The sequence below is a fragment of the Echinops telfairi genome, unplaced genomic scaffold (assembly GCF_000313985.2).
Source record: "Echinops telfairi isolate 266 unplaced genomic scaffold, ASM31398v2 ScPeMD7_7458;HRSCAF=8496, whole genome shotgun sequence".
Taxonomy (NCBI): Eukaryota; Metazoa; Chordata; class Mammalia; order Afrosoricida; family Tenrecidae; genus Echinops; species Echinops telfairi.
In genome coordinates this window covers 35,228,159-35,252,331 of record NW_022111358.1, presented here as the reverse complement: position 1 = coordinate 35,252,331, position 24,173 = coordinate 35,228,159, and the positions used below count along the sequence as shown (strand labels likewise).

Below are 24,173 nucleotides of genomic sequence, written 5' to 3'. Positions count from 1 at the left end.
CGGGACAGTCGAGCCCGGAAGCGGGGCCGCGGCCACAGACAACGGCAGCCGGGCCTGACCCCCAGTTTCACAGCAGCTCCGGCACCCACAACCACCACCTTCCGTTTGAGGCGGGACCACCTTCCGTTTGGGACCCCGCCCCGCCCTCTCGGAACGGAAGCCACGCGACCCCCGCTGCAAGCGTCGCCGGCTGTTGGCTGCCTGACATGTCTTTTCGAGCAATTCCTTGACCTCATTGGTCGTCGTGCGCGGAGCGTTTGAAACCTCCTTGCCATTGGTGGAAATCTTTGCCACTCCACCACCTTGCCCCGCCCGACGCCTGGGGAGGCGGGTGCTTTCGCAGCCCCAAAGGCCATTGGCTGACAAAGATGTCAGTCAGAGAGATAACGGTGCAGTGCTGGTGAATGGGGGCGTGGGTGGTATCCAGGCCAGCGCTCTAGGCAGCAGGCCTCCAAGTTCTAGGCCAAGTCTCTGAGCTACAGTCTCTTCGGTGACCTCTTCTGACCTCCTCCCTGCGGCTCCTATTCTGAGCGGCTTCTCTAAGCTGTCGAATAAAATGAAATCCGCATTAAAGGGGGCCCCTGGTGGCCTGGCCAGGGGCCAAACGGGAGCCACCCACCCTTGCTACTCGTCCCAACGCCCCCTTAGGCAGCTGCCCTCCCAGTGTCCCAAGGGCAGGCCTTGGGCAGCCTGTTACAGACCTACCCTTAGTTCACTTCAGGAGCTCGCCATCCTCAGGGAAGGCTTCCTGCGCTTTCCTGCAGAGGCTAGAAAAGCTCCCAATTGGTCTTCAGCGAACGGCTGCTCTGACTTTCCAGTTCCCATCCCTTCCCCGCAGGCACGTGTTCCTCAGGCCCGCAGTCATACAGCCAGTTTGAAACGTACACAAGGCAGGACCCGAAGCTTTCCACTCTTTACCTCGTTTCCAATTCTTTGCTTTCAACAAAATTGAAGAATTGTATTGATTTGGTGGATGATATGGAAATGTTTAATGACAATTGGGATTTTTCACCTATGGCTTAGGAAGAACTTAAACAATTAAGTGACAGCGTTTTAATAAACTCCTAGTCCCACCTACTCGTTTATGTGAAAAAAAAATCTTCTCTGTGCTAGAGTTTAATTTGCTGAATTTGTCTTAACAAATATAATGACATTCAACCACAAGTAAATGAACTAATTGGAGCGGGGGGCTTTGGGGATCTCTTCAAGAGATGCATTTCCGCCAGCCCCAATTCCAACTATGTGGACACGCTTCCCCTACACCCCCCCCACTCTTACCCCCCTACCCCCAGAAGCATGCACTTCAGAGGACAGCACTGGGGCTACAGCTTGGGGAGAGGGGCGCATCTGATTAGAGCACATGGGAGAAATGCAAAGGGATGGAGAGGGAGGAGAGGACATCCTGGCCCACCAAGCCCCAGGACGATGCTCCTGTTCGGAGCAGACAACGCACAGGGAGGACTGTAGGGCCGGCCCCACCACGGGGACATAGCGTCCCTCACGGAACCATGATGCTGCGGGGGACAGCACTGGAGACACAGTGTGGGAATAGTGCAAGGTCTGGCCCCATCATACTGAGGGCATGCAGCCGAGCAGCAGGGATAGCAGAGTGATGAACCCCACAGGGAATACCAAATATAGACTGTGGAGACAGAGTGTGGCACCCCTTCAGACTCGACTGGAAAACACTCATAAAGGCCAACAACAGACCTTGAACTATTGACAGGCTTTTCCATCTTTGTCAGTGGCTTTCTTTTTGTTATTGTTATTTTGGTTTTTTTGCTGTTGTTATTGTTTTGTTGGTTTTGACTTCCTTTGTTTTATTTGGCTTTGCCTGGATTTTGCACTTATTAATGTATCTGCATGTCTACGTAGATAAGTTAGGCAGGATAAATAATTCGGAGGTAAAAAGAAAGGGACCAATGGTTGGGGGTTGGGGGGATACGGGAGAAAGGAAGGGGGCAGGGACCAACCCAGGGAGAAGGGAACAACAAGTGAACTAAAATCAATGGGAGGAAGATCGTAGGATGCCTAGTGGGGTTCAATCAAGGACAATGTAGCAGCGAGGAATTTCTAAACCCTAATGAAGGCCGAACCTGGTGGGACAAGAGGAAAGTACAAGGAAATAGAGGAAAGAACCAGAAGGCAAAGGACATTTATAGAGGTCTAAATGCAAGCATGTACATATGTAAATATACATATAATGAGAAGGGAATAAAACTATGTATTCATATCTATATGTCAAGAATTAAGGTTGCAGATGGACATTGGGCCTCAACTCCAGTACTCCCTTAACACAAGAACACTTTGTTCTAATAATCCAGCATTTTGTGATGCTCACCTTCCCAACACAATCACTGGAGACAAAATGGGTGCATAAGTAAATGTGGTGAAGAAAGCTGATGGTGCCTGGCTATCAAAAGATATAGCATCTGGGGTCTTAAAGGCTTGAAGATAAACAAGAGGCCATCTAGCTAAGAAGCAACAAAGCTCACATGGAAGAAGCACACCAGCCTGTCTGATCATGAGGCATCAATGTGATCAGGTATCAGGCATCTAAGACCCAGAATAAAACCATACCCAAGGTGGAGGGGGACATGGAGTGGAGACCCAATGCCTATCTGTAGACAATTGGACATCCCCTCACAGAGGAGCCACAGGGAAGAGATGAGCCAGTCAGGTTACAGTATAGCACCGATGAAACACACAACTTTCCTCTAGTTCTTTGATGCTTCCTTCGCCCCACTATCATGACCTCAATTCTACCTTACAAATCAGATTAGACCAGAGAATGCACACTGCTACAGATAAGAGACCACAACACAGGGAATCCAGGATAGATAAACCCTTCAGGGCCAACAATGAGAGTAGACATACCAGGAGGATTAGGGGAGGGTGGGGGAGATAGGGGGAATTAATCACAAGGACCAACCTAGAACCTCCTCCCAGGGGGACAAATAATGGAAAAGTGGGTGAGGGGCGATGGAGGATGATGTAAGATATGGAAAAAATAATCTACAACTTTCAAGGGTTCGTGAGGGAGGGCAGGCAGGGGAGGGAGGGGGAAGAAATGGGGAGCTGATATCAGGTGGTCAAGTGGGAAGAGAATGCTTTGAAAACGATGATGGCCACATATGTGCAAATGTGCTTGACACACTGGATAAATGTATGGATTGTGATAAGAGATGTAAAAGTCCCCAATTAAAAAAATTTTCTTAAAAAGAGATGCATTTCCAGCATAGTTTTCATTTTTTATAAAAATGAGAATATATAATTATATATTTGAAATAACTGTACTGTACTCATAGTGAAGCCTTAGTAAGGTTACAAAATTGTATTTTTAAATCACAAATTATATCCATATCTGCGTTGTAAATAGCTATCATAGGGTAGTCTCTTATAGACTTTGAAGCATGAAAATTACGATAGAACTGGGGAAGAGGATAGAATTATGAGGTTGAAGAAAAGTAGAATAACATTAAAGAAAGGTTCTTGGTGTGTTTTTAAAACAGATGATGGTGACTCAATTGCACTAACTGAAAACAGATGAGCACAAATGTGGGGTGAAATAGTCTATAAAGGGTTAACATTTACAGTACAATGGAGATGGTATCTCAGTGCACAATGTACACATAGCAGTGTACATATTTCTACAGCATGAACACACACACACACACACAGCCTGCTCTCAGCTCAAAAAAACAGAACACCAGCACCTGGGAGCCCCCTCAGTCTCAGGTACCAGGTTTGCTAGCCTCTGATTCGGATTCCACATCTCTAAAGTGAGGGTGACGATACCAACCCGACCAGTTTATTGGGAGGATCAGGTGCATGACTGTCTTCAGAGAAGTCAGTGTGGAGCCCAGCTTAGGAGTGCTGTGGAAATGTTGGCCGGCATCACCATTCTTGATGGCCACCAACCCAGGTCCCTTCTTCCCTTCACTTTAACCTGCCTAAAAGTTCCACCCTCTAGGGCAACAGTTCTCAACCTGTGGGTCGCGACCCTTTGGGGTGGGGTGGGGTTGAACGACCCTTTCACAGGGGTCGCCTGATTCATAAGAGTAGCAAAATGAGAGTGAGGAAGTAGCAACGAAAATAATGTTACAGTTGGGGGGTCACCACAACATGAACTGTATGAAAGGGTCGTGGCATTAGGAAGGTTGAGAACCACTGCTCTGGGGGCTTCTGGGCTCAGTGAGACCACTTCAGGTCCCCGACAGTGGATTTGGATTGGGGAAGACCGCAGCTGTTGGGATCACGTCACAGTCAAGGGCCTGGTGATCCTCAGTGAAGTGACACACCTGGCTCAACGTGAAATGGGTTCATTTTATTAGCTGCATAACATTCACGGCCAAGAAAGGGCCCCCGGTCATCCGAGAGCCATTGAGGCGGAGCCACTGAGGGATGGAGTGCTGTGAACTGACAGGTCCAGCACAGAGGACACCTTCAGGTCCAGCAGGGGGCCCAACCTCCCCAAGGCGATGAGCGCAGGGCCATGAGGCAGGTGCTGGGTCTGAGCCGGGAGGTGACCCTGCCCAGAGCACAGCAAGGCTCTCACACTGAAGATCAGAAAATTCTCTTTCCCTCCCTCACCTCAGTCCTAAAGGTCACCCCTCTCCCATCCCAGGCTTGCATTCTTAAAGGAGCCTGGAGGGGGCTGGGAAAGCCCTGAGTCTCGCCACCAGGCTTGAAGCTACTCTAGGGGGATGGTTTTAAGAGTCCCTTTCTCCCCCCCAGGACCCTTGACATTCATCTCCCCCATCTTCAGGCCCCTTATGGTCTTTCGCCTTGAGGTTCAGTAGTTCTTGCTCCCTGCGAGTCCAGGATCTGAGCCATATCTCTGGCATGCCAGCTGTTTGGGGACACAGCCAAGGTGTTCAGGGAGGGAGGGGAAGCGGGGACCACAGACCAAACCCTGTACCCCAGTGGGACACAGAGGTGAGGTCAAAGGTGACAGGTGACCTCGTGGCTGCTCCTGCTCCAAGGCTGGTGTCAGCGGTTTGTCCAGGGCCAGGACCAGCGGCCTCCTGGGAACATTCCTGTGCTTTGGTCTACATTGGTCCAAGTCACCGTAGCTTGGGGCCTGGGAAGGTCAAGAAAGGCAGACTGTGTGGCAAGCCCCCAGGCCAGGTGGTGGGGCCAGTTGGCTCCATTTCTGGGTGGGCACTGGCGGGAGCTGCGGCTGCTCCTTCACAGCACAGGGTCTGGTGACCTCCGCAGGTGGCCATGTCATGATTCAAATCATAAAGAGGGACAACAGAAGCTGGACAACAGAAGCCTCAGCTGCCCTGGGGGCCCAGAGGCCCTGGGCCTGATGCCACTGAGAGCCAGTTGGGGTGCGGAAAGCCATGCAAGCTACCTGCAGGAAAGCCCCTGGGGGTCCCCTTACCTGGGCAGGAGGGAGATGGCCATGGGGCAGCCTGAGCCCTGAACTTGGAGTCGCTGGGTCTGCAGGAAACAAGGCCAGGCCCTCGGGGACAGAGGCTCCCAGGATGTAGGCAGTGTGGCCTTGTGGCAGGGGCTGCTGAAGGAGCTGCAGAATTCGGCTGAGGTCTGAGGCCATGCGGGACTCCAGCCTGCAGACAGAGCCCGAGGTCAGGAGCCCGTGGGCAGGCCAGGAGGGATGGGAGAGGGGTGTTCAGGCCCAAGAGCAGCTCTCAGTTTGAGGGTCTTCATGGTGTGCGTGTGTGTGTGCATGCATGCACGTGTGAGCCTGGGGCCTCTGTAATGCCATTTCCCCATTGGGCTCTGCAGCCCCTCCCAAGTTCCCATGAGTGCATCCCTGACTCAGGGAACAGTGACCCATGCTCACACTATCAGTGCCCCAGGACACTCTGATACGGCCATCCTGTTGCTCCCAGTTCACAGAAGCGCAAAGGGAGGCACAAGCGGGGACGCCACTTGCCCGAGCTCTAGCTCCAGTGCTGCAGAACCAGAATTTGAAACCTCGAACTCATTTGCTCCAAAGCCCACCTACCCACGGGCCACACCCCTTCCCCAAGGACCGGGGAACTTACTTGTCTGCACATGGCTCTGCCCCTGCCCCTCAAGAAACCTTCCTTGGTATAGTCTAGGCTTTTCTAGGAAAACATCCGAGGAATTGTGCTTAGTGGCAATGGGGAAGGGGAGACCTGCCACTAAACAGGGTCCACCCTGCTAACAAAACAATACAAAAACAAAGACCAGGTACCCGGTGATGTCCCTAAGTCACCAGGAGGGGGCGCGTGTGCCCAGCGCCCTGCGGGCAGCTGCTGCCCAGCAGGGCCCTCAGGGCACTCACTCACCTGCTCAGCTGGGCCTCCAGCTGCTCAAGGCGGGAGCCTAGCTCCCAAGGCCAGTGATCAGGGCCTCCCTGAGGGTTTAGGGAGCTAAGCCTTGGGGGCACTTGCTGCAGCAACTCAGGCCACAGGCCAGCTGTGTCTGCGGGGCTCACGGACATGGCTGCACCTGCAGGAGAGACAGGGCAGTCTGAACTGCCTGGTCCTCATGCCTGCCCCTTCCAGGCTCCTCCCCGTCCCCACCATGGGAGCAGGGGGAGGGAAGTGGGGGTGTCTCCTGACCTGGGTACCCTGCTCCCACACAGGGCTGGAGGCCCTGTCTGTGCAGGCTGGTTGGGTAGGGGGTCCCAGCCCTGGCCTCACTGCCCAGCAGGAAGCATTCCAGCGAATCTTCCGGTGCCTTGGTGTGGAGCCCCAGGGAGCTGGCCTGTATCCACTCCTGGGGGCAGCGCTCAGGACCCAGCCGGGCCTCACTCTCCGCCTCTGAGAATAGGAACCATCAGGGTTGGGAGGCTGACTCAGGAGGAGCCCTGCTCCCATGGGGACGGCCAGGAGGCAGGGGCTGGGCAGGGCTGGCTTAGCTCACCTGACTGGCTGTCCTTGAGGAGGGACCCTTGGCTGCCCAGAGCCTGTGGAGGTGATGCCTGGAGACCCCCGCCTGCCTTGGAGGGAACAAGAGCATCCTGGGGCTTGGACCAAAGCTGGAACGGGGCCCCTGAGTTCCCTCCCCACCTCCCCACATGGTCCTTGAGACAATGAGGCAAGAAAGGGTGCTGGGTGGCAGCCTGGCTGCCAGGGGCTTGGTGACAAAGACCTTGCACCCTGAATAGCCCCCATAGAGACTGGGGTGGGGGTGGGGAGGCTGTTTTGAGCACTGAGATTTGAGGATGGAAAGCAGGCGAGCTGGTCTTCTAGTTTCCTTCTCTGGATGCATGAGGAGTGCTACCCCACCCTGAACCCCTGCTGTGCAGGGGCTGCCAGGGGGGTTTCTCCGAAGACCCTGGGCCTAGGACACCCGTCCTCTCAGGGGATGCCTTCAGGTGGCTCACGCTCCTGGCTCAGGAAACTGGGGTGCACCTGGAGGCTGCAGAGTCTGGGCCCCCAAAGATCGTGATGTCCTTCCTAGCCTAGTGTCCATCCACTCAGCCACTTTGTGGCTTCTAGTGGCTGGGTCCCACTAGGCATCCCCTATGCTGGTGAAGTGAGAGTGGAGACCCACAGAGGGGGCAGCGTGAGAGGGCTCCCCACAGCAAGAAGAGTCAGCTCAGCTTCAACCTCCAGAAGCTGGGGATGGGTGGGGGCGGGGCCTGGGCTGGCATCGCCACTGGGCTGGGGGTGGCAGGGGATAGGGACAGAGGTGGCTGGGAGGTGCTAAAGTGGGGCTCAGTCAATGTCCCTTGCCTGGTAGGTCCTCCTACCTGAGCAGACCTGAGCAGACCTGAGCACCACCTCCCCGTCCCGTCCCCCCCCTCCACCGGCCTCCAGGAAGTTCCCCTGACAGAGCAGAAGAGCAGACCCCGGGTCTCACCGTGAACCCGTGTGGCTTCCTTGGTTACCTAACTTGTGTGGCTATTTTTCCTGAACAGTCATCCTCCCTTCCACTGATAAATACACACAGAGAGAGGCAGTTTTACCCTTGCTCTGTGGACACCCCCAGCCCCCACGCCCAACACACACTGTGACTGGCATGCTGGAGAGCAGGGGTGGAGACCACGGCAGGGCTCCGTGCAGCCACTGCCTGTCCAGGCTGGTCCCAGCCACCCCCGGCCCAGCCCTCTGGCCCAGACTCACTCACATCTCGCAAGTTGAAGGTGACCTCCAGCTGACTCCAGAAGCTGTCTGCAAAGGCGGGGTACAAGTCCAGCACCTCCAGCAGGTCTGCCCGCTGGATCTTGTGCAGGTCGCAGTAGGTCAGGGCCCGCACATCCGCGCTTGACTTGCCAGGCTGAGCGTGGAGGCTGACAGGCTCCCCAAAGATGTCGTTCTTTCCTGCCGGCCAGAGGGGACGAGGATCCCTCCGGGGTTTGGCTCTAAGCTCCCCCTTCCCCAGACCCATTCCCACCTCCCTCAGGGATCCTGCCAGGACCCAGCTCAGGGTGGTAAGGGTGGGGGGAGGTGGGGTGGAGATTGATGTGTTGGGGCCCATCCTCTGTCCTCTGAGCTCCACAGAGGTGGGTTCAGAAACCCCACCTTGGCATATGTGGGTCTTCTTGCTGACCCTCTCAGCACCATCACAGGTCAGAATGCAACTTCCTTTGTCCACTGCCTTGCCCCCCACTTAGAGGTCAGTGGGCAGGAAGGGAGATCAAAGGCTTCATCGCAGCTGACCTCCCCCATCTTTGCTGAATGGTGGGGCTGGGTGTAGGGAGCCCTGGGCAGGAGTATCCCATTCTGTCCCTGGGGAAGGGACTGAGGCTGCTGTTCCTTGGGCCCCGCTCCTTGTTGGGGGGGGGGGGCAGGTAGGGTGCATGGCGGGGAGGGCCTGGCCAGTCACTCTTCCCTATGTCACTGGGCTCTACAGTGCAGCAGAGGAAGAGAGATTCTGAAAGCACCTTGACTAGGACAAGAGGGGACACTGGAGATGTGAGTGGGGGGTGGGGGGGGGAGTGTGGAGGGGAGGCAGGGAGGGGACTCGGAGTATTGGACCTCACTGAGGTCCAATGCTGATCTCAAGACCTCAACATGGATAAACCCCCACAAGGCAGGCACACAAGCAACCAAGAGTCTGACCTGTGAAGCCTCAGAGCAGGGAGACCCAGGGGCTGTGAGCCTCTGGCAGAGGGAGGAGCTCATTCTGCCAGAGGTGTTTGGGGGCAAGGGGGTGGTTGGAGGGCACTTAAAAGAACCTGATATGGGGGGTGGGGGCTAGAACAGTGGTTCTCAACCTCCCTCATGCCATGACCCTTTCGTACAGTTCCTCATGAGGTAGTGACCCCCCATACATTTATTTTCCATAAATTATTTTCATAAAATTATTTTTTATGAAATTATAAAATTATTTTCATTGCTACTTCATCACTGTCATTTTGCTACTGTTATGAATTGGGCGACCCCTATGAAAGGGTCTTTCAACCCCCAAAGGGGTCGCAATCTACAAGTTGAGAACCACTGGCCTACAACATCGAGGAAGACTGGGTACCCTGAGGAAGCCCTGAGCCATGCAAACAGTTACTGCTCAGAAGGCTAGTGGGAAAGTTAGAGGCTCTCCATGAACAGCTGCCTCCTTTGCAATGAGACCGGAGGAACTGGATGGTGCCCAGCTAGCAGTGCTGCATGTTTTGAACAAAGCGTCTGCAGAAGGCGCTTGATCCACAGCTGGGAGAAGAGGAGTGGTGAGACATAGAACAGGATTTCACATTCTCATGGATGCCAGACTTTCTGGAGCCATGAGGCTGACTGAGCCTTTGAAACCAATGACCTGACCTGAGATAATCTTTCAACCATAAACCCCAAATGTCCCCTGAAATCTTCTTGAAACCAAATAATAGTTTAGCTGAGCTAGTAAGCAATGCCTTCCGTGAGCATTGTGCTCTGTTAAGAACTATCTATATGGGATTGTGGAAGCAGCTGTCAAGAGATCAAAGGACCCATTGCATTGGGTAAATCTGCTGCACAAGACTGCTTTCAAATGTTGAAAAGGAAGGCGGTTACTCTGAGGACCGAGGTACACCTGATTCAAGCCATGGTATTTTCAATGGCTTCAAATGCACGTGAAAGTTGGACACTGAATGAGGAAGACCGAAGCAAAATCAATGCATTTGAGCTATCATGTCGGCAAAGGCTATTGACAGTACCATGGATGGCCAACAAAGTAAACAGATGTGTGTCGGAAGAAGTACAACCAGAATGCTCCTTAGCGGCAAGGAGGGTGACGCTTCGTCTCACATACCTTTGGGCATGTTATCAGGAGAGACCAGTCCCTGGAGAAGGACATCTAAGTTGGTAACGTGGAGGGGCAGCAAAAAGGAGGAAGGCCCTTGGTAAGATGAGTTGACACAGTGGCTAAGACCACAGGGTCAAAGACAGGGACAGTTGTGAGGATGGCGCAGGGCTGGCCAGTGTTTCCCTCTGTCGTACATGAGTCGCTGTAAGTCAGAACAAACTAGACCGCACCTCCCAACAACCTATGGGATCCAGTTGACCACAGCAACCTGGAAAGACTAGAGAGGAATTTAGGGTGCAGGGACTTTATGTGAACGAGGAACGAATAGCTCAGGAGAGACGATAAGAATGGCTGTGCTGCACAACCTGAAAAAGTCATTATTGTCACTGACTTGTTCATGTAGAAGTACATGAGTTGGTGAGTGTTGTTCGGTGTATATTCTAAATAAGCACAACAAAATAGGGCCCGGAAGAAAGGTGTGGAGATCGTCCAATCAGCCAGCCTTTGAAAAGTTATGGAGCACAGTTCTACTCTGATACGTATGGAGGGAGGCTTCATGAGCTGGCTTTGACTCAGAAGCAACAATATGTGGCCGGGGCTAATAATTAGGGCAAACAGTGGAAAGGGACGCATTGCAATTCATTGAGTTGCCAAGGTTGCAAATCTTTCCAGAGCAGAAAACCTCATCCTTTTCCCACAGAGCAGCTGGTGGGTTCAAACTACTGACCTTGCGGCTAGCAGCCCAACACATAACCAGCTGCATCATCAGGGTTCCTTAGGGGTGCCACAGATCACCATTAATTTGGCACCCCTAACCACAAAGCCCCCAGTTCGAACCCATCAGGTGCTCCTTGGGAGAAAGAGGAAGCTGTCTACTCCCATAAGGATTTCAAGTCTCGGAAACCCAAAGGGATAAGTTCTAGCCTGCCCTGCAGGGTCCACAGGAATTGCCTCGCTGGCAGTGAGTTTGAGAGTTTTTGGTGTTTTTTCTTCATAGGAAAGTATAGCTCCTCAATCTGGTGACACTGCTCAAGGGGTGCAGACAGTTTGTGCAGGCAGGAGGATGGGGTGGAGGCTAGCATGTGTTCCCCAAGGGAATAAGACCAAAGATGAGAGGCCATCAGACCTGGGTGGGTTCTCAGCATTATCCAGCCCAAGTGCCACATTCAAAGAACTGGGGACAGAGGCCCAGAAAGGGAAGGAATTCACCAGGGCCACAGACGAAGCACAGGAGTTTGAAATCCAGCCAACATTATAAAGGATGGGTTTCTAGCAGATGAAAGATTATGATCTAATGTCTCTTTCCACAGAGGACAAAATGAGGAGATTTCATGTCTGCAACTGAACCTTAAATTGGACCAACTCCTTAATTATTGATCATAACTATTAGCCCTGCCATGTGGATGGAACCTCTAAGGTGGGCTGGGAGGCAGGGGAGGTCTCTCAGAGGAGCTCCTGCTGGAGTCCAGCCGGGGCCTGCCAGGTAGGCGCCAAGCCAAGGGGACAGCATGCGCACCGGCAGGGAGGGGTACCAGAGACAGGCAAGTGTAGAGCATCGTCAGTAGTCCTGGTGGTGTGAAAGGTTGCTTGTTCAAACCTACCCAGCAGCTCTGTGGGGGAAAGACCTGGCATTCTGCTCCCACAATGATTCCAGCCTAGGCAGTCCTACGGGCAGCTCTCCTCTGTAAGTAGAAACTGGCTGAGTTGAAAATCAGCCCAATGCCCCTAACAACAAATAGCTTGTGCAGCTGGAGCATACTGTACCAGGGGGAGAGGGGCAGGACCGAGGGTCACCCTGGACAGGGGTTTACATTTGTCCCAGGCCCCAGGGAACTTCAAGGAGAACAGGAGAGCTTCAAGCCAAACAGGGGAGTGCACAGATGTGACCTCCAGGTCACTGGCAGAGGTGGAAGAGGGAACACAGTGGGTAGACCAGATGCAGGGACACAGCACGGGCACTCTGACACTGACTAGGTTGGCCTAGCGAGGGCTGAATTGGGCCAGACAAGGACACAGGTGTGGGGAGGGACGGGCCTTGGTGACTAGCTGGGTGGTGAGTGGAAGGGCAGTGACAGAGGGTGGGAGCAGGATGCCCTCTTGGTTGCCCTCAGGCCTGGGGATGGCTCACAGTGATGCAGATGCTGAGGAAGCGGATTTTGCAAGGAGGTGTCAGGTTGAGATCTGCCAGGCTTGTTCCAGGAAGAAATGCAATGTTCTAGTCTGACACAAGAGAGGTGGGGGCCAGGACAGTGCTTTGAGGGGTCCTTGTGGTTCAGGTGGAGGCTGAGGCTAGGGAAGCGAGGAGCTGGCCCAGGTGAGGCATAAAGGGAGGTGAGAGTCAAAGGGAAAGGGGGCTGCAGAACCCAAGGGTGAAGCTGGAGAGAACCCTGTGAGGCTCAGAGAGATGAAGTAGCATGTCCAAGGACACATCGCTGGCCAGTGGCAGAGGCTCTAGGGGACCCAAATCTGCTTGACCCCTGCCCAGTGCTCATGTCCTTCCTCCACAGTGTCCAGTTGTCCCTGCAGCCGCACTGGATTAGCCAGGGCACCCAGGCCAGGGCACCATCCTCACAGACCATCACCCTGTCACCATGAGGTCCCCAAGCGTGGAAGGAGGTAGGAGCCAGCCTGGGGTTCGGTGTCAGGCACACCGGCCGGCAATCCCTGCCTGGCCGCTTACAGCCTGGCCTCTCCGAGCCTCAACTGGCTGGCAGGAGCTGGGCCGGCCCAAGGCAGCAGAGCTCTGGGCACAGTGCTTGTTTGGCATGTGGCAACGTCAGAAAAGGGTGGGGCGGAGGGGCAGTCAGGGCATCCCTTGCCCCACCCACCTAGGATGGCCACGACCACGTCATCGCGTAAGATCTCAATGGAGCCTCGGGAGATGAAGTAGAGCGTGGAGAGCACGTCGCCCAGGTGCACCAGCGTGTCTCCGGGCGGCGCATGCGTGGTCTTGAACTTGACGGCCAGCGCGCGCAGGCAGCCCTTGCTGGCGCCACGGAAGGCGGGGCAGTGCTGCAGCAGCGCGCGGTGCAGGTGCAGGCAGATGTCCGCCTGCAGGCACTCAGGGAAGCCCTTCAGCACCTGGGAAGCAGGAGGGCCGGTCCAGCGCACGCAGCCTATGGGGGAGGCTGGGGGCGTCTGGCGCCCGCCAGGCCTTGACCTGGGGCGGGGTGGCTGGAGCAGGGGTGCCCGGCCCTCCCCGGCGGGGCCCAGGCCTCACCGCGTTCATGTCAATGCCATTGGTGTAGGACCAGGCGTGCTGGAAGTACTCTTCGAGGCGCTGGCGCAGGGGGTTGGGGATCTGGTGGAAGCGGATGAACTCTTTGACGCGCAGCATCTGCGTGTGGTAGCGCGCCGTGCCCGAGTACAGGCGCTGGATGATGGCCGACACGTTGCCGAAGATGCTGGCGTACATGAGGGCTGGCACGGGAAAGCGGTGAAGTGAGAGCCCGCCTCGGCCTCTGGGGCCCCCACGAGGCAACAGCACCCCAGGGCCAGCTCCAGCCCCTCTCCCAGAAAGCTGTCTCCACCCCCAGCCCCCCCATCCCACCAGGGGCCCTTCTAATTCAGGCCAAAATCACAGGTAGCCCAGGTTATCACCAGGGCACCTGGGGGACAAAGTCCCCTGGGGCTTTCTGCTCTCTTCCCTGCCCAGAGGCTGAACCACGGAGAAGAGAGAGCTAGGGCAATGGATTCCTTCTGTCGGATTCATTTTCTGCTTCCTGTTGCAAAAGCACAATAAAGGGGCGTCACTTGGTCTCTCCTGTTTGCCTGTGTTGTTTTTGTTTTTCGAGGCTGTTACAGCTGTAAATACTTGGAACATAACAACTTCATCTACAACTTCAACTTGGGGAAAATTCCACACTGCCTCAAGGGTTTTGAAACCCGGTGACTTGAGAGGGAGGCAGCCAGGTACAGTGGCTGAGGGTGCCCCCCCAGGCTACCTGGAATGGATGTGGGTCTCGAAGACTTGTTGGGTGTGTAGCCTCTGTTGAGTTAGGACACTGGTTTTCTTAGTCCATAAACTGGGGGCTTATAAGGTGGCCCCCTCTGGGGTTGTGATGAGAATAAAATGTGGGCCTTTCCCTGGTGTTCAGCAGTGCACCTGGCCCCCACCCCACCCCCGGAAGTCCCTGCCAAGCATGGATGAATGGTCTGCTGCCCATGTCTTGAACATTCTTAATAATTTGTAACAAGGCACCTGGATGTTTTCATTCTGCACGGTGTGTGCAACCCGGCCATGAGTTGATTCTAGATCTTTTGCATTGGACCCCACAATTTATGGAGGTGGTCCTGGTGCCTGGCATATAGCAGGGGCCGTTAGGATTGCTATAGGAGCCCTGGTGGCGGCGTGGTGGTGATGTATTGGGCTGCTAACTGCAAGGTCAGCAGTTCAAAATCACCAGCTGCTCCTTGGGGAAAAGATAGGGCTTTCTACTCCCGTAAAGAGTTACAGTCGCAGAAACCCAAAGGGGACTGGTCTACTCTGTCCTATCAGGTTGCTAGGGTCTGCATCCACATGATGGCAGTGGTTTGTTTGTTTGTTTGTTTCAACAGGGTGGTTATAAGTCGGCATTGACGCAATGGCCGTGCATTCAGCTGGATGTTTGGAATAGACACATTAGATCCCGTGTATCACAGGGTGTCCATATATACATGCTCACGCTGCTGCATGAAGAGTCAGGGCCCTGCATGCATTGTCCCTATGTGTAAGGCTCTATCCACCAGTTGCTGTTGAGTGACTGACTCCCTCTCATGGTGACTCCAGGTGCTTCAGAGTAGAACTGTGCCTAGAGGGTTTCCAAGGGCTGGTCTTTCAGAAGTAGGTAGCCTGGCCTTTCTTCCGCAGTGGACTTGAGCCTCCACCCGATCAGCCAGCTGCGCACACACCTATCTATATCTCCTTCCGCCACGCAAAGGACGACTCCCTGGGTAAGCCCGGGACGGGACGCTGCACTCACAGCCCACGAGCATCACGCAGATGGAGAAGACCTTCTCCGAGTTGGTGTTGGGCGACACGTTGCCGAAGCCCACGCTGGTGAGGCTGCTGAAGGTGAAGTAGAGGGCCGTGACGTACTTGTCCTGGACCGAGGGCCCTGAGGCTGGGTCACTGCCGTTGTAGCGCTTGCCAAGCTGCACGCCCAGGCTGTCCAGCCAGCCGATCTTGGGCTCCAGGTAGGGCCGCTCCACGTTGCCGATGGCGTACCAGATGCAGGCCAGCCAGTGCGCGATGAGCGCGAAGGTGCACATGAGCAGGAAGAGCACGGCCGCCCCGTACTCCGAGTAGCGGTCCAGCTTCCGCGCCACGCGCACCAGCCGCAGCAGCCGGGCGGTCTTCAGCAACCCGATCAACGTCGTGGTCTGCAGGGGGCAGGGAGGTGCCGGAGCTCAGCCCTGGATCAGGCCTGGTCCAGGCCTGCGTTTATTTGCACACTCACTGGTGGAGAGCTTCACTCACTGGTGGGAGCTTGTCCCGAGCAGGGCCTTACAGAGCAAACGGCCTAAAACTCAGAGGAGGGCTAGGCTCGTTGGGAGGACAAGTCTGGGGTAGGGGTGAGTGCGTGTGGAGGAGGAGAGGGCAGGTCTGCAAGGGCAGGGGCGCCTTCAGAGTGGAGGCAGAGCTCTCAGCCGGCACACAGACAGACAGGAGGAAGGGCGTGGGTGCAGCAAAGGTGTGGAGGTGAAAGAGAGCCAGCCATCTGCTGCAGGCTGGGACATGGAGTGGAGGGTGGGGAAGCAGTGTGATAAGAACCCGGGGAAGGGGCAGGGCCTGTGTCTAAGGACCTTGAGGTTAGAAAGAGCTTGGGTGGTGTGGGGAGGGCAGGAGGAGCATCAAGTTCTGGGGAAAGTGACAGGGTCAGATGTATGGACAGGATTTAGAACTCCCCTAGCTGCTGGGTGGGAAAATTGAAGGTGGGAAGTGGTGAAAAGACCACTCAGTATGTAGGCAGCGCAGTGGGGTGAAAGGGGGGCGGTGGCGGGGAGGATTGGAGACTTGGGGATGGGGCTGCTGGGGTGGGGCGGGTGAGAAGCCAGGGGCAGGGGAGACACGGAGAGCAGAGTTGGCGTGAAGGGGAAGCTAAGCCCGAGGAGATGGGGCAGGAGGACCCTGTGGGAGGACCTGGGGAGGGAGGAGAGCTGAAAATGCCCTCACTTCAGTTATGGGAGTGAAACAGGCACAGTAAGGGGCCGGAGGTGAGAGGTCAGGCTGCCCCCAGAGGCTGGGACACCTGGAGGGGCATCCTAGGAGAGGCAGCAGGTAGCCTGCCGCGAGCCCCCTCCTCTCACTGGATGTGCCAGGACCTGCTCCAAGGCTGGGACATGACAGACACGACAGATGTGGTGGCCTCAGCCTCCCCATCGCCTCCACTTACTCTCTGCACCCAGGGAGGTCCCGGGGCTCCGGCCAGCCGCACAGGCCCAGGGCACGCCACGCCAGCTCACCTCCTCAGAGCCTGTGCGGAAGATGAGCAGGTCGAAGGGGATGGCGGCCACCATGTCAATGAGGAACCAGCCCTTGAAGTAGTGGACGGCGATGCAGCGGGGGTGGCTGACCACCTCGTCGTTGGTGTTGACGTAGGTGGTGCGGAAGTTGATGGCGATGTCCACCACGAACATGATGTCCACGATGAGGTCCACCACGGTAAGTGGGCTGCAGGTGTAGCCGCAGTCCTCGCGCCGGGACTCCTCCTGGTGGCTGAGCAGGAAGGCGGCCGAGTAGGGCGTGAAGACGGCCGTGTAGATGACCAGCAGCAGGATGAGCCAGTCCCACACGGCCTTGAAGGGGCTGTAGTGCAGGATGGTCCCGCGGTGGATGCGCGGCGCCTGCAGCTGGTACTCCGGCAGCACGTCTGCGCCCAGGGACAGCACCTGGGGGAGAGGTCACGGCAGTCAGTGGGGACAGCCACTGCTGAGGACAGAGGGGCGAGGTGGGGGGAGCGTGGAGAGGAGGGTTGTGAAGGGCAGAGGGGACTCGGTCTATACAGACGAGGTGCTGGGGAGGAAAGTTCACAGGTGTGTGAGGCAAAGGGCAGAGAGGAAGGGGGAGGTCTGAGGGAGGAGAGGGGAGATGGGAGGGAGAAAGGAAGCAGCTCAGGCCCATACTGTCTCCAGGTTGGAGGCTCACAAGCTCCCTCAGGAACAGCCCATATGGAGCTAGGATGGGAAAGGGGCAGGACCGGCCGGGGAAGACAGGTTGTTAGTATGTGTCAAAGAGCCCAGATGGAGGCAGGGGCTGGGAAGGCTTGGGAGGTCCCTGTGGTCAGGGTTCCTAATGGACACAGGTCACTCCCCAGAACAGCCTCTTGGTTTCTGAGGGTCCTGAGGAGCCTGGACCAGTGTGGGCCGTCCTGGGGCAACTTCCAGTTTTCCATGGAGAGTCAGGTTTGAGGGCAGATGGACTATTCGGGCCTTTGGTGGGTTCTGAGTGGTAGGAAGAGCCCAGTCTCCTCTCCCACCCTCTACTCCCGGGCCCCTCCTCAGAGACTGTGGCAGACTTGCCCAGGCTCTACCTAGCCGCCCAGGGCAGGAATCAGCCCGGGCCCTTGGAAAGGCACTAGGTTTGAATTCCAGCACTGCTCTGTGCTATACGTGGGACTTTGGGCAAGTCTGTAACCTCCGTGGGCCACAGTTCCCTCGTCTGCAAAACGGTGTGACAAAGGGAATCAAAGTGCACTGGGGTGTTGGAATGACATGAGATGAGGAGTCTAGATAGCCAGAGCCCATCTGTCCCTCTTTCCACCCCCAGCTCCCTTGTACACCATCAGACACTACCCCAATGAGGCTGGGCCTTGAGGACTCTCTATAACCACATGGCCACCAGGCCGAGGCCCCATAGGCAGTCCTGGTTTAAATCAGTCTACTCTCATCTCTCAAAGAGACCAGTCTGCAGACAGATAGCAACAAAGAGATCCGCCCCAGGACTGTTTGCAACCAGGAGACCCGTGGTCTGAAAGTGCAGTCCCAGGCAGAGGCCACGGAAGTGCTATCGCATGGTGACATCCGGTCAGCCTCTGGCCCTGGAAGTAACCCCCTGACTTTGCAGACTTGCCACCTTTTCCCCTGTCCCCGGACCTCCCGGTTTGATCACTGCATGGATATGGATTCAGATAGGGGATCCTCCCCTGGGCTCTAGTGGGGTCAAGCCAGCAGGGTCTCCCTGCTCCCCAGGCCCCAGGCCGCACCTGGGTGACCTTCTCAGTGACGTTCTGGGTCCGCTCCACCACCTTGTGGGGCGCGATGATCTCAATCTCCGTGGTGGAGCCCGAGCGGTGCTTTTCCAGGTTGAACTCCACAAAGTTGAGCGTGAACTGTGGGATCTGGCTGATGGTCTTGTACTTGACTCTGCCCGAACCGGAGCCCTGTCCAGCCGGCCTGCCGTGAGCACCCTCTGGAACCAGGGTTGGGGTCAGAGCAGCCTGGGCTCGGGCACCAGGTGCTCTGCGGGCACCCTCCCCTGCCACCTGTCCCCCACCTCCCCACCTCACCGGAGCCCAGGAAGCCCTGGGGTAGCAGGCGCTGAGACAGGCTGCGGCTCCCTCTCTTGGCCAGGAGCTGGGCCAGGTCTTCAAAGTTAAGGATGAACATGATGACAGCCCCGTCCTCGTTCTTTACGGGCACTACGTCCACCAGGCAACGGAAGCTGGAGGCTGCACATGTTAACAAGGGGGTCACTGAAAGAGTACCCTGGGGCAATGGCCCAGCCTGGGGCAGTCAAGGGGTGTGGTTAAGGGAAGAGCAGCTGTGAGAGTGAGGGGCTGGGCAGGGAGCAGGGCTTTTGGCTGCCACGGGTTAGGCTGCCCAGCAGGGGCTCCATCCACAGGGCAGAGTAGGGAGAGCAGCTTGGAGGTCATAAAGCGTCCCCGCCCATGTCCCTGCTCGGCCTGCCACTCAGGGCTTAGCCTGGAGGCTTGTGTCTACTGTCATTAGAGCCAAGCAGATGGGGTGGATTAATGGGGGCTTGGACGCAGGCACCCAACCCCGCCCTCAGCTCCCACTCCAGCCAGGGGCCCTGCCTCAGGAGAGGCCTCACAGAGCATACCCCAAGTGCTGGCACGGAGCCAGTTGGCACATCAGGCCTTGGGAGACCCTGGGGGTGGGGTGCAGGCAGGGACCCCTGTTCTGCAGCCAAGAGCCTGCAGCTCTGAAGTACTGACATGCTGAGCTGGGCTGGGAGCTGAGACAGAGCTCAAGCTGGAGGGGACCCCAGGTTGGCCACTGGGAGAGGCAAGGATGGTTGGGAGCTGAGGCTGCTGGGGGCAGTGGGCGGGGTGGCCTGAAGTCTGAGGAGGAGGCAGAAGGCTGCTGGAAGGGGGTAGACAGGGCAGGCAGTCCTGCAGTCCCACTCACCATGACCTCTACCTTCTGGGTAGCCCATGCAGGTGCAGAGCCCTTACACCCCTGAGGGCAGGTACAGCTTCCACCCCTCCATCGCTGCTCTAGAGGCCCACACCTTTAGGAACTAAAACTGTAAGGGATTTCCAGAGTTCAGGTCCCTTCCCAGGAGACCCCATCTATAGTATAAGGGCGCCCACACCTCCCACCTAGGGCTCTGGCAGGTGTCTAGCCCAAAAGGACAAGAGGGAGGGCAGAATGGGAATCCGAGGGCAGAGTCCCCAGGGCAGGCTTGGCTCTGTCGCATTGGCAGCAGCCCAGCCCCTCTCCCAGGTGGCGGTGATTAATTGAATGTGAGGTGACTAGGAGTGGAGGAGTATAATATACCGAATGGGGAGCATTGCTACTTTGAGGACCGCTAGGCTCACCTTCCCCCAGACTCCAGTGATCTCAGCCCCCCCGCGCCCATATTCCAAACTGAGGGGTGCAGCTCCACCCCTGCTACCTCCCACCCACTTTCCTCCCCTGGAGCAGGAGCCTCCTGGATCAGATTCCCGGACTCCCCGGCACCAGGCAGCCATCTGCCAGCTGCTGTGAGGGGCCCTGGGGGAGACATCCACACTGAGGAGTCGCTGCCTGGCTTAACCCTGGGCTCCCTCAAGGGGCCCTTCCCTCACTCTTGCCAGGGAGCACGGCAAGGTTGGAAACCAGAACCTCGCCAGCATGCCTCCTTGGCCAGTGGCCAGAACCAATGACCCAGGCCAGACTCTACCCTCCACCGCTCTGGCCCTGCAGAAACGGGCCTGGCAGGGGGGCAGGGCAAGGGCAGAGATGGGCAGAGAGACACAGGCTTTGGGCTTTCTCTATTATGCTGCTGGGAGCCGCCAGCCTGGTTTGAACATAACTGTAGCCACCCAATGACTGGATTGTTGGAACACCGAGGATGAGAGTGGACCGAGGAACCGGGAAGACAGGCAGAGGGTGCATGCACCCATGGCTCACCTTCCGATGCTTCTTGCTTTTGGGTGGGCAGAAAGAGGCATGAGACTTTGGAAACCTGTCCTGAGCAATCTTTTCCCTGCTCCCTGAGGAAAGTATGGACACGTGGGACACTCCAGCTGTGCCCAGGAGTGGCTAGGTCCCTTGTCACTATCCCCGGAGGAGGAGCCAGTCTCTGCTCTGTCCTTTCTTGGGGAGGGCACCTCCTGACACCCACCTCTCTGACCAAGAGCAGCAGGTTTGCCTGGTCCCTGGGACAGCCCGCTTCCCTCTGCCTTTCCTCATGCTCCACTCCACCCTCCTCCCTGTGCCGGCGCTCGACCAGCCTCTACACAGTCTCCATGTTGTCTTCCAGCCGAGGCTTCATACACAACTCTCCTGCTCTGTGCTGAACCTCGGGGGTGGAGGGCAGTGCTACTTCCCCTCCCAGAGTGGTCCTCCCGGAAGTCATGGGTGCTTGTGCATGAGGAGGACAGACACTGGCCCTGGCCTTGTCCTTGCCTCTGGGCACAGAACTGGACTCCCCAGGCCTCTTCCAATCTGGCTTGAGGACTAATGTGAGCACACACACATGCTCATATTCATATTCACACTGCATGGCACGCGTGCACATACACACACACACACCAGGCCCCTGGGTCCCAGGCTCTTAGCACTCATCCACTTCCAACTAAATGAATGACTCTGGTTTGGGGCCTTAAGAGAAGAGGACCAAGAACCCAGTAGCAGAGGGAGGATCTGAGTGCTCTCGATTCCCACCCTTGCGCCACCCTTTCACGTTTTTTTGCCCATTTCTCCATCCTCTGTGAAGTCCCTGTCTTTAGAGGTGAACCAGTTTGTCAGGGGTCTCTAAGCCCTGTCTCTTAGGGTGGTGTTTGTCAAAGGCCCTGGCCTCTTTGTGCCCAACTTGCTGCAGCTACACAATGAAGGAACATATGGACACAGACCTTCTGCTTGAACTGGGAGCCTTGCCTGTGGATTACCCCTTTAGAGGAAAGAAGATTATTAAAAAAAAAAACCTGCTAGAGCTCTGTTCAAGACCCCTTTCTACCTCTCTAGAGTCAGGTATGGGGAGAGGAGGTATTGATTTGAAGCTGGAGGTGAATGCCACTAGGATACTCCTCAGTAGACCTGTCAGAGATATGCGAACATCATTGGGTTTTTTTTTGTCAAGTGATCAGAGTGGACCATAGAACAAATACAAATTATTTGAGCACCACATCCTTCCCGTGGAGTAAAAGGATCCCAGCAGGGTTCTAACAGTCTGAGTTCTGATCCTAAGGGGCCCATGCCCAACCTCACCCCACTGCTCAGACACACACAGAGTGCCGAAGGGACACCCCACCCCCAAAGATCCCCAACCTGACAGCCCTAGGAGTTTGAGATTAGCCTCACCCCTATGGGGCCCAGGAAGTGCTCTGAGGTCAAGGAGAGTGACAGAAAGGACCTGCTGTCCCCTTCGTTTCCTGCTGTCCCATCCTGTTCCCCCAGGACCCTTCTCACTCTCCTGACTGTCACCTCCTCCCTGCCATGATAAGAGGAGGTGAAGTCACAGGTTTTAAAAATATTCTGACTTCATTAACCCTGTGAGTACTGCCAAACTAAGTCAGATTCTTCCTAACCCCCTACCAGCTGCACTCCCTACCTGCGACTCACTTGGGTGGCAGCAGTCGGGTCCGTTGCTGCCCAAGAAACAGCAGCAGGGTCAGGATCTGCCCAAGGACTGCCCCCGGAGTCCAGAAACCATACACATACATGTGTGCACACATGCTCTGTTCACATTCATACTATACACACACGCACACACACCAGGCCCAGGCCCCTGAGACCCAGGCTTTCAGCACCCCATTCACTTGTAACTAAGCGAATGCCCTTCATCTGCACAGTCTGTCCTCATGTCTATCTCCCCTGTGCCCCACTTCCCGGGCTGCCCTCTTGAAAAATCCTGCCTCCGAGACAGAAGCAGTTGGGGGTCCTTTCTCCTCTCTTGCATGGGAGGGCAGACTCCAGAAACTCGGCTCTAACACTGGGATCCTGATCCCCTTTGCTTAGGTTTCTGTCTCCTCCTCCATGAATCAAGAGAGACGTATCTAAGCCAGTGGTTCCTAAATGTGGCAGGAGGCCAGAACCACCTCAGAGATTTTTCCAAAAGCACCTGTTTGGGCCTCACTCCACTCCTCTGGGACAACCTCTCTGAGAAGGTGTTTTGGAAAACACGCCCCCAGGTAATTCTGATGCAGAACTAGGAAGCTCCCCTCCTAGCAAAGGCAGGGAGAGGTGAGCCAGTTTGTCCCTGGTCTCTAAGCCCTGTCTCCTCCTCCCCAAGGAACAGGGACTAGGTAAACCAGGCCACCCGTGTCTCCCAGCCAGCAGCCTCCACTCCTTGCCTGGCCACAGAGGCTGTGAAGGGGTGACTCCTTCCCTAATCCCCAGACAGAAAGGAGGGGAGGTTAATTTCCATCCCAGTTGCCTGACAGCTGGGGCTGACAGTAACAGAGTGGGCAGCAGCCGACTGGAGACATGGGGGAGGGATTGTAGAATAGAAGATCCTGCCCCAGGACAGGACCAGCCGATGGCTTCCTGGTCTCCAGGCCCGGAAAGCATGGCATCCAAATGCTCACTGCTCTCCCTTGAGGCCCCAGAGAGGGGAGGGGCTCTGTGCGGGCCTTTTGATGGCTAGACCAGTGCCCTCCCCAAGTTTTCCTGGTTGGGTAAGGGGCCAGCTGGACCCACAGGTGGAGGGTGCCTCACCGTCCTTGCGGTAGTAGACAGTGTCCACCTTGCACTCCTCGGCCCCCAGCAGGGCCTGTGCCAGGCGGGACACAGCGCTGCGTGGGGTGTTGGGGCCTGTGAGGAAGTCGCAGGTGCATGGCCGCTGCATCACCTCCACCCGGGAGTAGCCGAAAAGCTCACAGAAGCCGTCATTGCAGTAAATGATGGCACAGTTCTCCATCTGAGCGTTGGCAATCAAGAACTTGCGACCTGGGGCAGAAGGTGGGATGGGATGCCCATGGCAGCCAGAGGGGGGTCAGGGAGGGACCAATCCCAGGGACTTCTGAGGGCAGTGAGGGGGTTGTCAGAATGGGACCATGAAGGTCAGAGACCCTGGGGGACTGTGGGGGCATCTTCAGGAAGGGAATAAGGGGGTGTCCTCAGTCCTGGGGACTGTGGGAAGACCAGGGTCAGAGAGTGGGTTCAAGGCCTCCAGGAGGCAGAGAAGGGAGTCTGATGAGAGTTCCGGGGAAGGCCATCAGGGATGTGGGCTGGAAAGGAAGGAACCTACCAGGGAGGCCCGAGGGGAGCAGAGTGGTGGTTAGATGATGAGGTCAGGAGTTGGGCCACAGGGAGGCAGCTGGGTTACCAGCGGGACCAGGGGACTTCGAGGTAAGTGGGGCTCGCTGGAGGAGATGTCCAGCACGCCCCGTCCCCACTCCCCCACTCGAAGTTTGTAAAGGGATCCGGCCCCTCCGGCTAACGTCCCCGGGCCCCGGATCGCCCCTCATCCCAACAAACCCCACTCACTCTGCCCCTCGAATTTGCGGATGATGGTGTCCAGGTAAGTGTTTTGGGGCGCGACGTGGCCCCTGCGGACCGGCATCCTCCCTCGAGAGTCCCTGCCCGGAGTCACCCGGCTCCCCGGCTCCCCGCGTTTCCGCTGGTCCTCGCGTACCGCGGCGTCC

At 56.4% G+C, this 24,173-nt stretch overlaps 1 protein-coding gene across 2 annotated transcripts; it reads right to left on the bottom strand.

Moving 5' to 3' along the window:
* Positions 1–4,795: 4,795 nt before the first annotated feature.
* Positions 4,796–24,091, bottom strand: KCNH6 (potassium voltage-gated channel subfamily H member 6). Of its 2 annotated transcripts, XM_030888094.1 has the most exons (14): positions 24,016–24,091; positions 23,245–23,475; positions 18,648–18,809; positions 18,345–18,550; positions 16,606–17,031; positions 15,368–15,522; positions 15,123–15,208; positions 13,382–13,581; positions 12,990–13,242; positions 8,074–8,267; positions 6,865–6,940; positions 6,285–6,447; positions 5,390–5,576; positions 4,796–5,083 (listed from the first exon to the last, which is right to left on the bottom strand). In XM_030888094.1, exons 1-14 carry the CDS (start codon positions 24,089–24,091, stop codon positions 4,796–4,798), a joined length of 2,703 nt encoding a protein of 900 aa, XP_030743954.1. The 2 variants fall into 2 exon arrangements, with proteins under 2 accessions (XP_030743954.1, XP_004707590.1); XM_004707533.1 differs by having other exon boundaries at positions 15,123–15,522.
* Between the last annotated feature and the right edge of the window lie 82 nt (positions 24,092–24,173).

What these genes read in the sequence shown, in the direction of transcription:
- KCNH6 (XM_004707533.1), bottom strand. Translation starts at nt 24,091, where the DNA reads ATGCCGGTCCGCAGGGGCCACGTCGCGCCCCAAAACACTTACCTGGAC. An exon ending in TCACTGAGAAGGTCACCCAG is followed by an intron (nt 17,032 to 18,344) that starts GTGCGGCCTGGG and finishes CCTCTCCCCCAG; the next exon opens with GTGCTGTCCCTGGGCGCAGA. An exon ending in CTGCGTGATGCTCGTGGGCT is followed by an intron (nt 13,582 to 15,122) that starts GTGAGTGCAGCG and finishes TTCCCGTGCCAG; the next exon opens with CCCTCATGTACGCCAGCATC.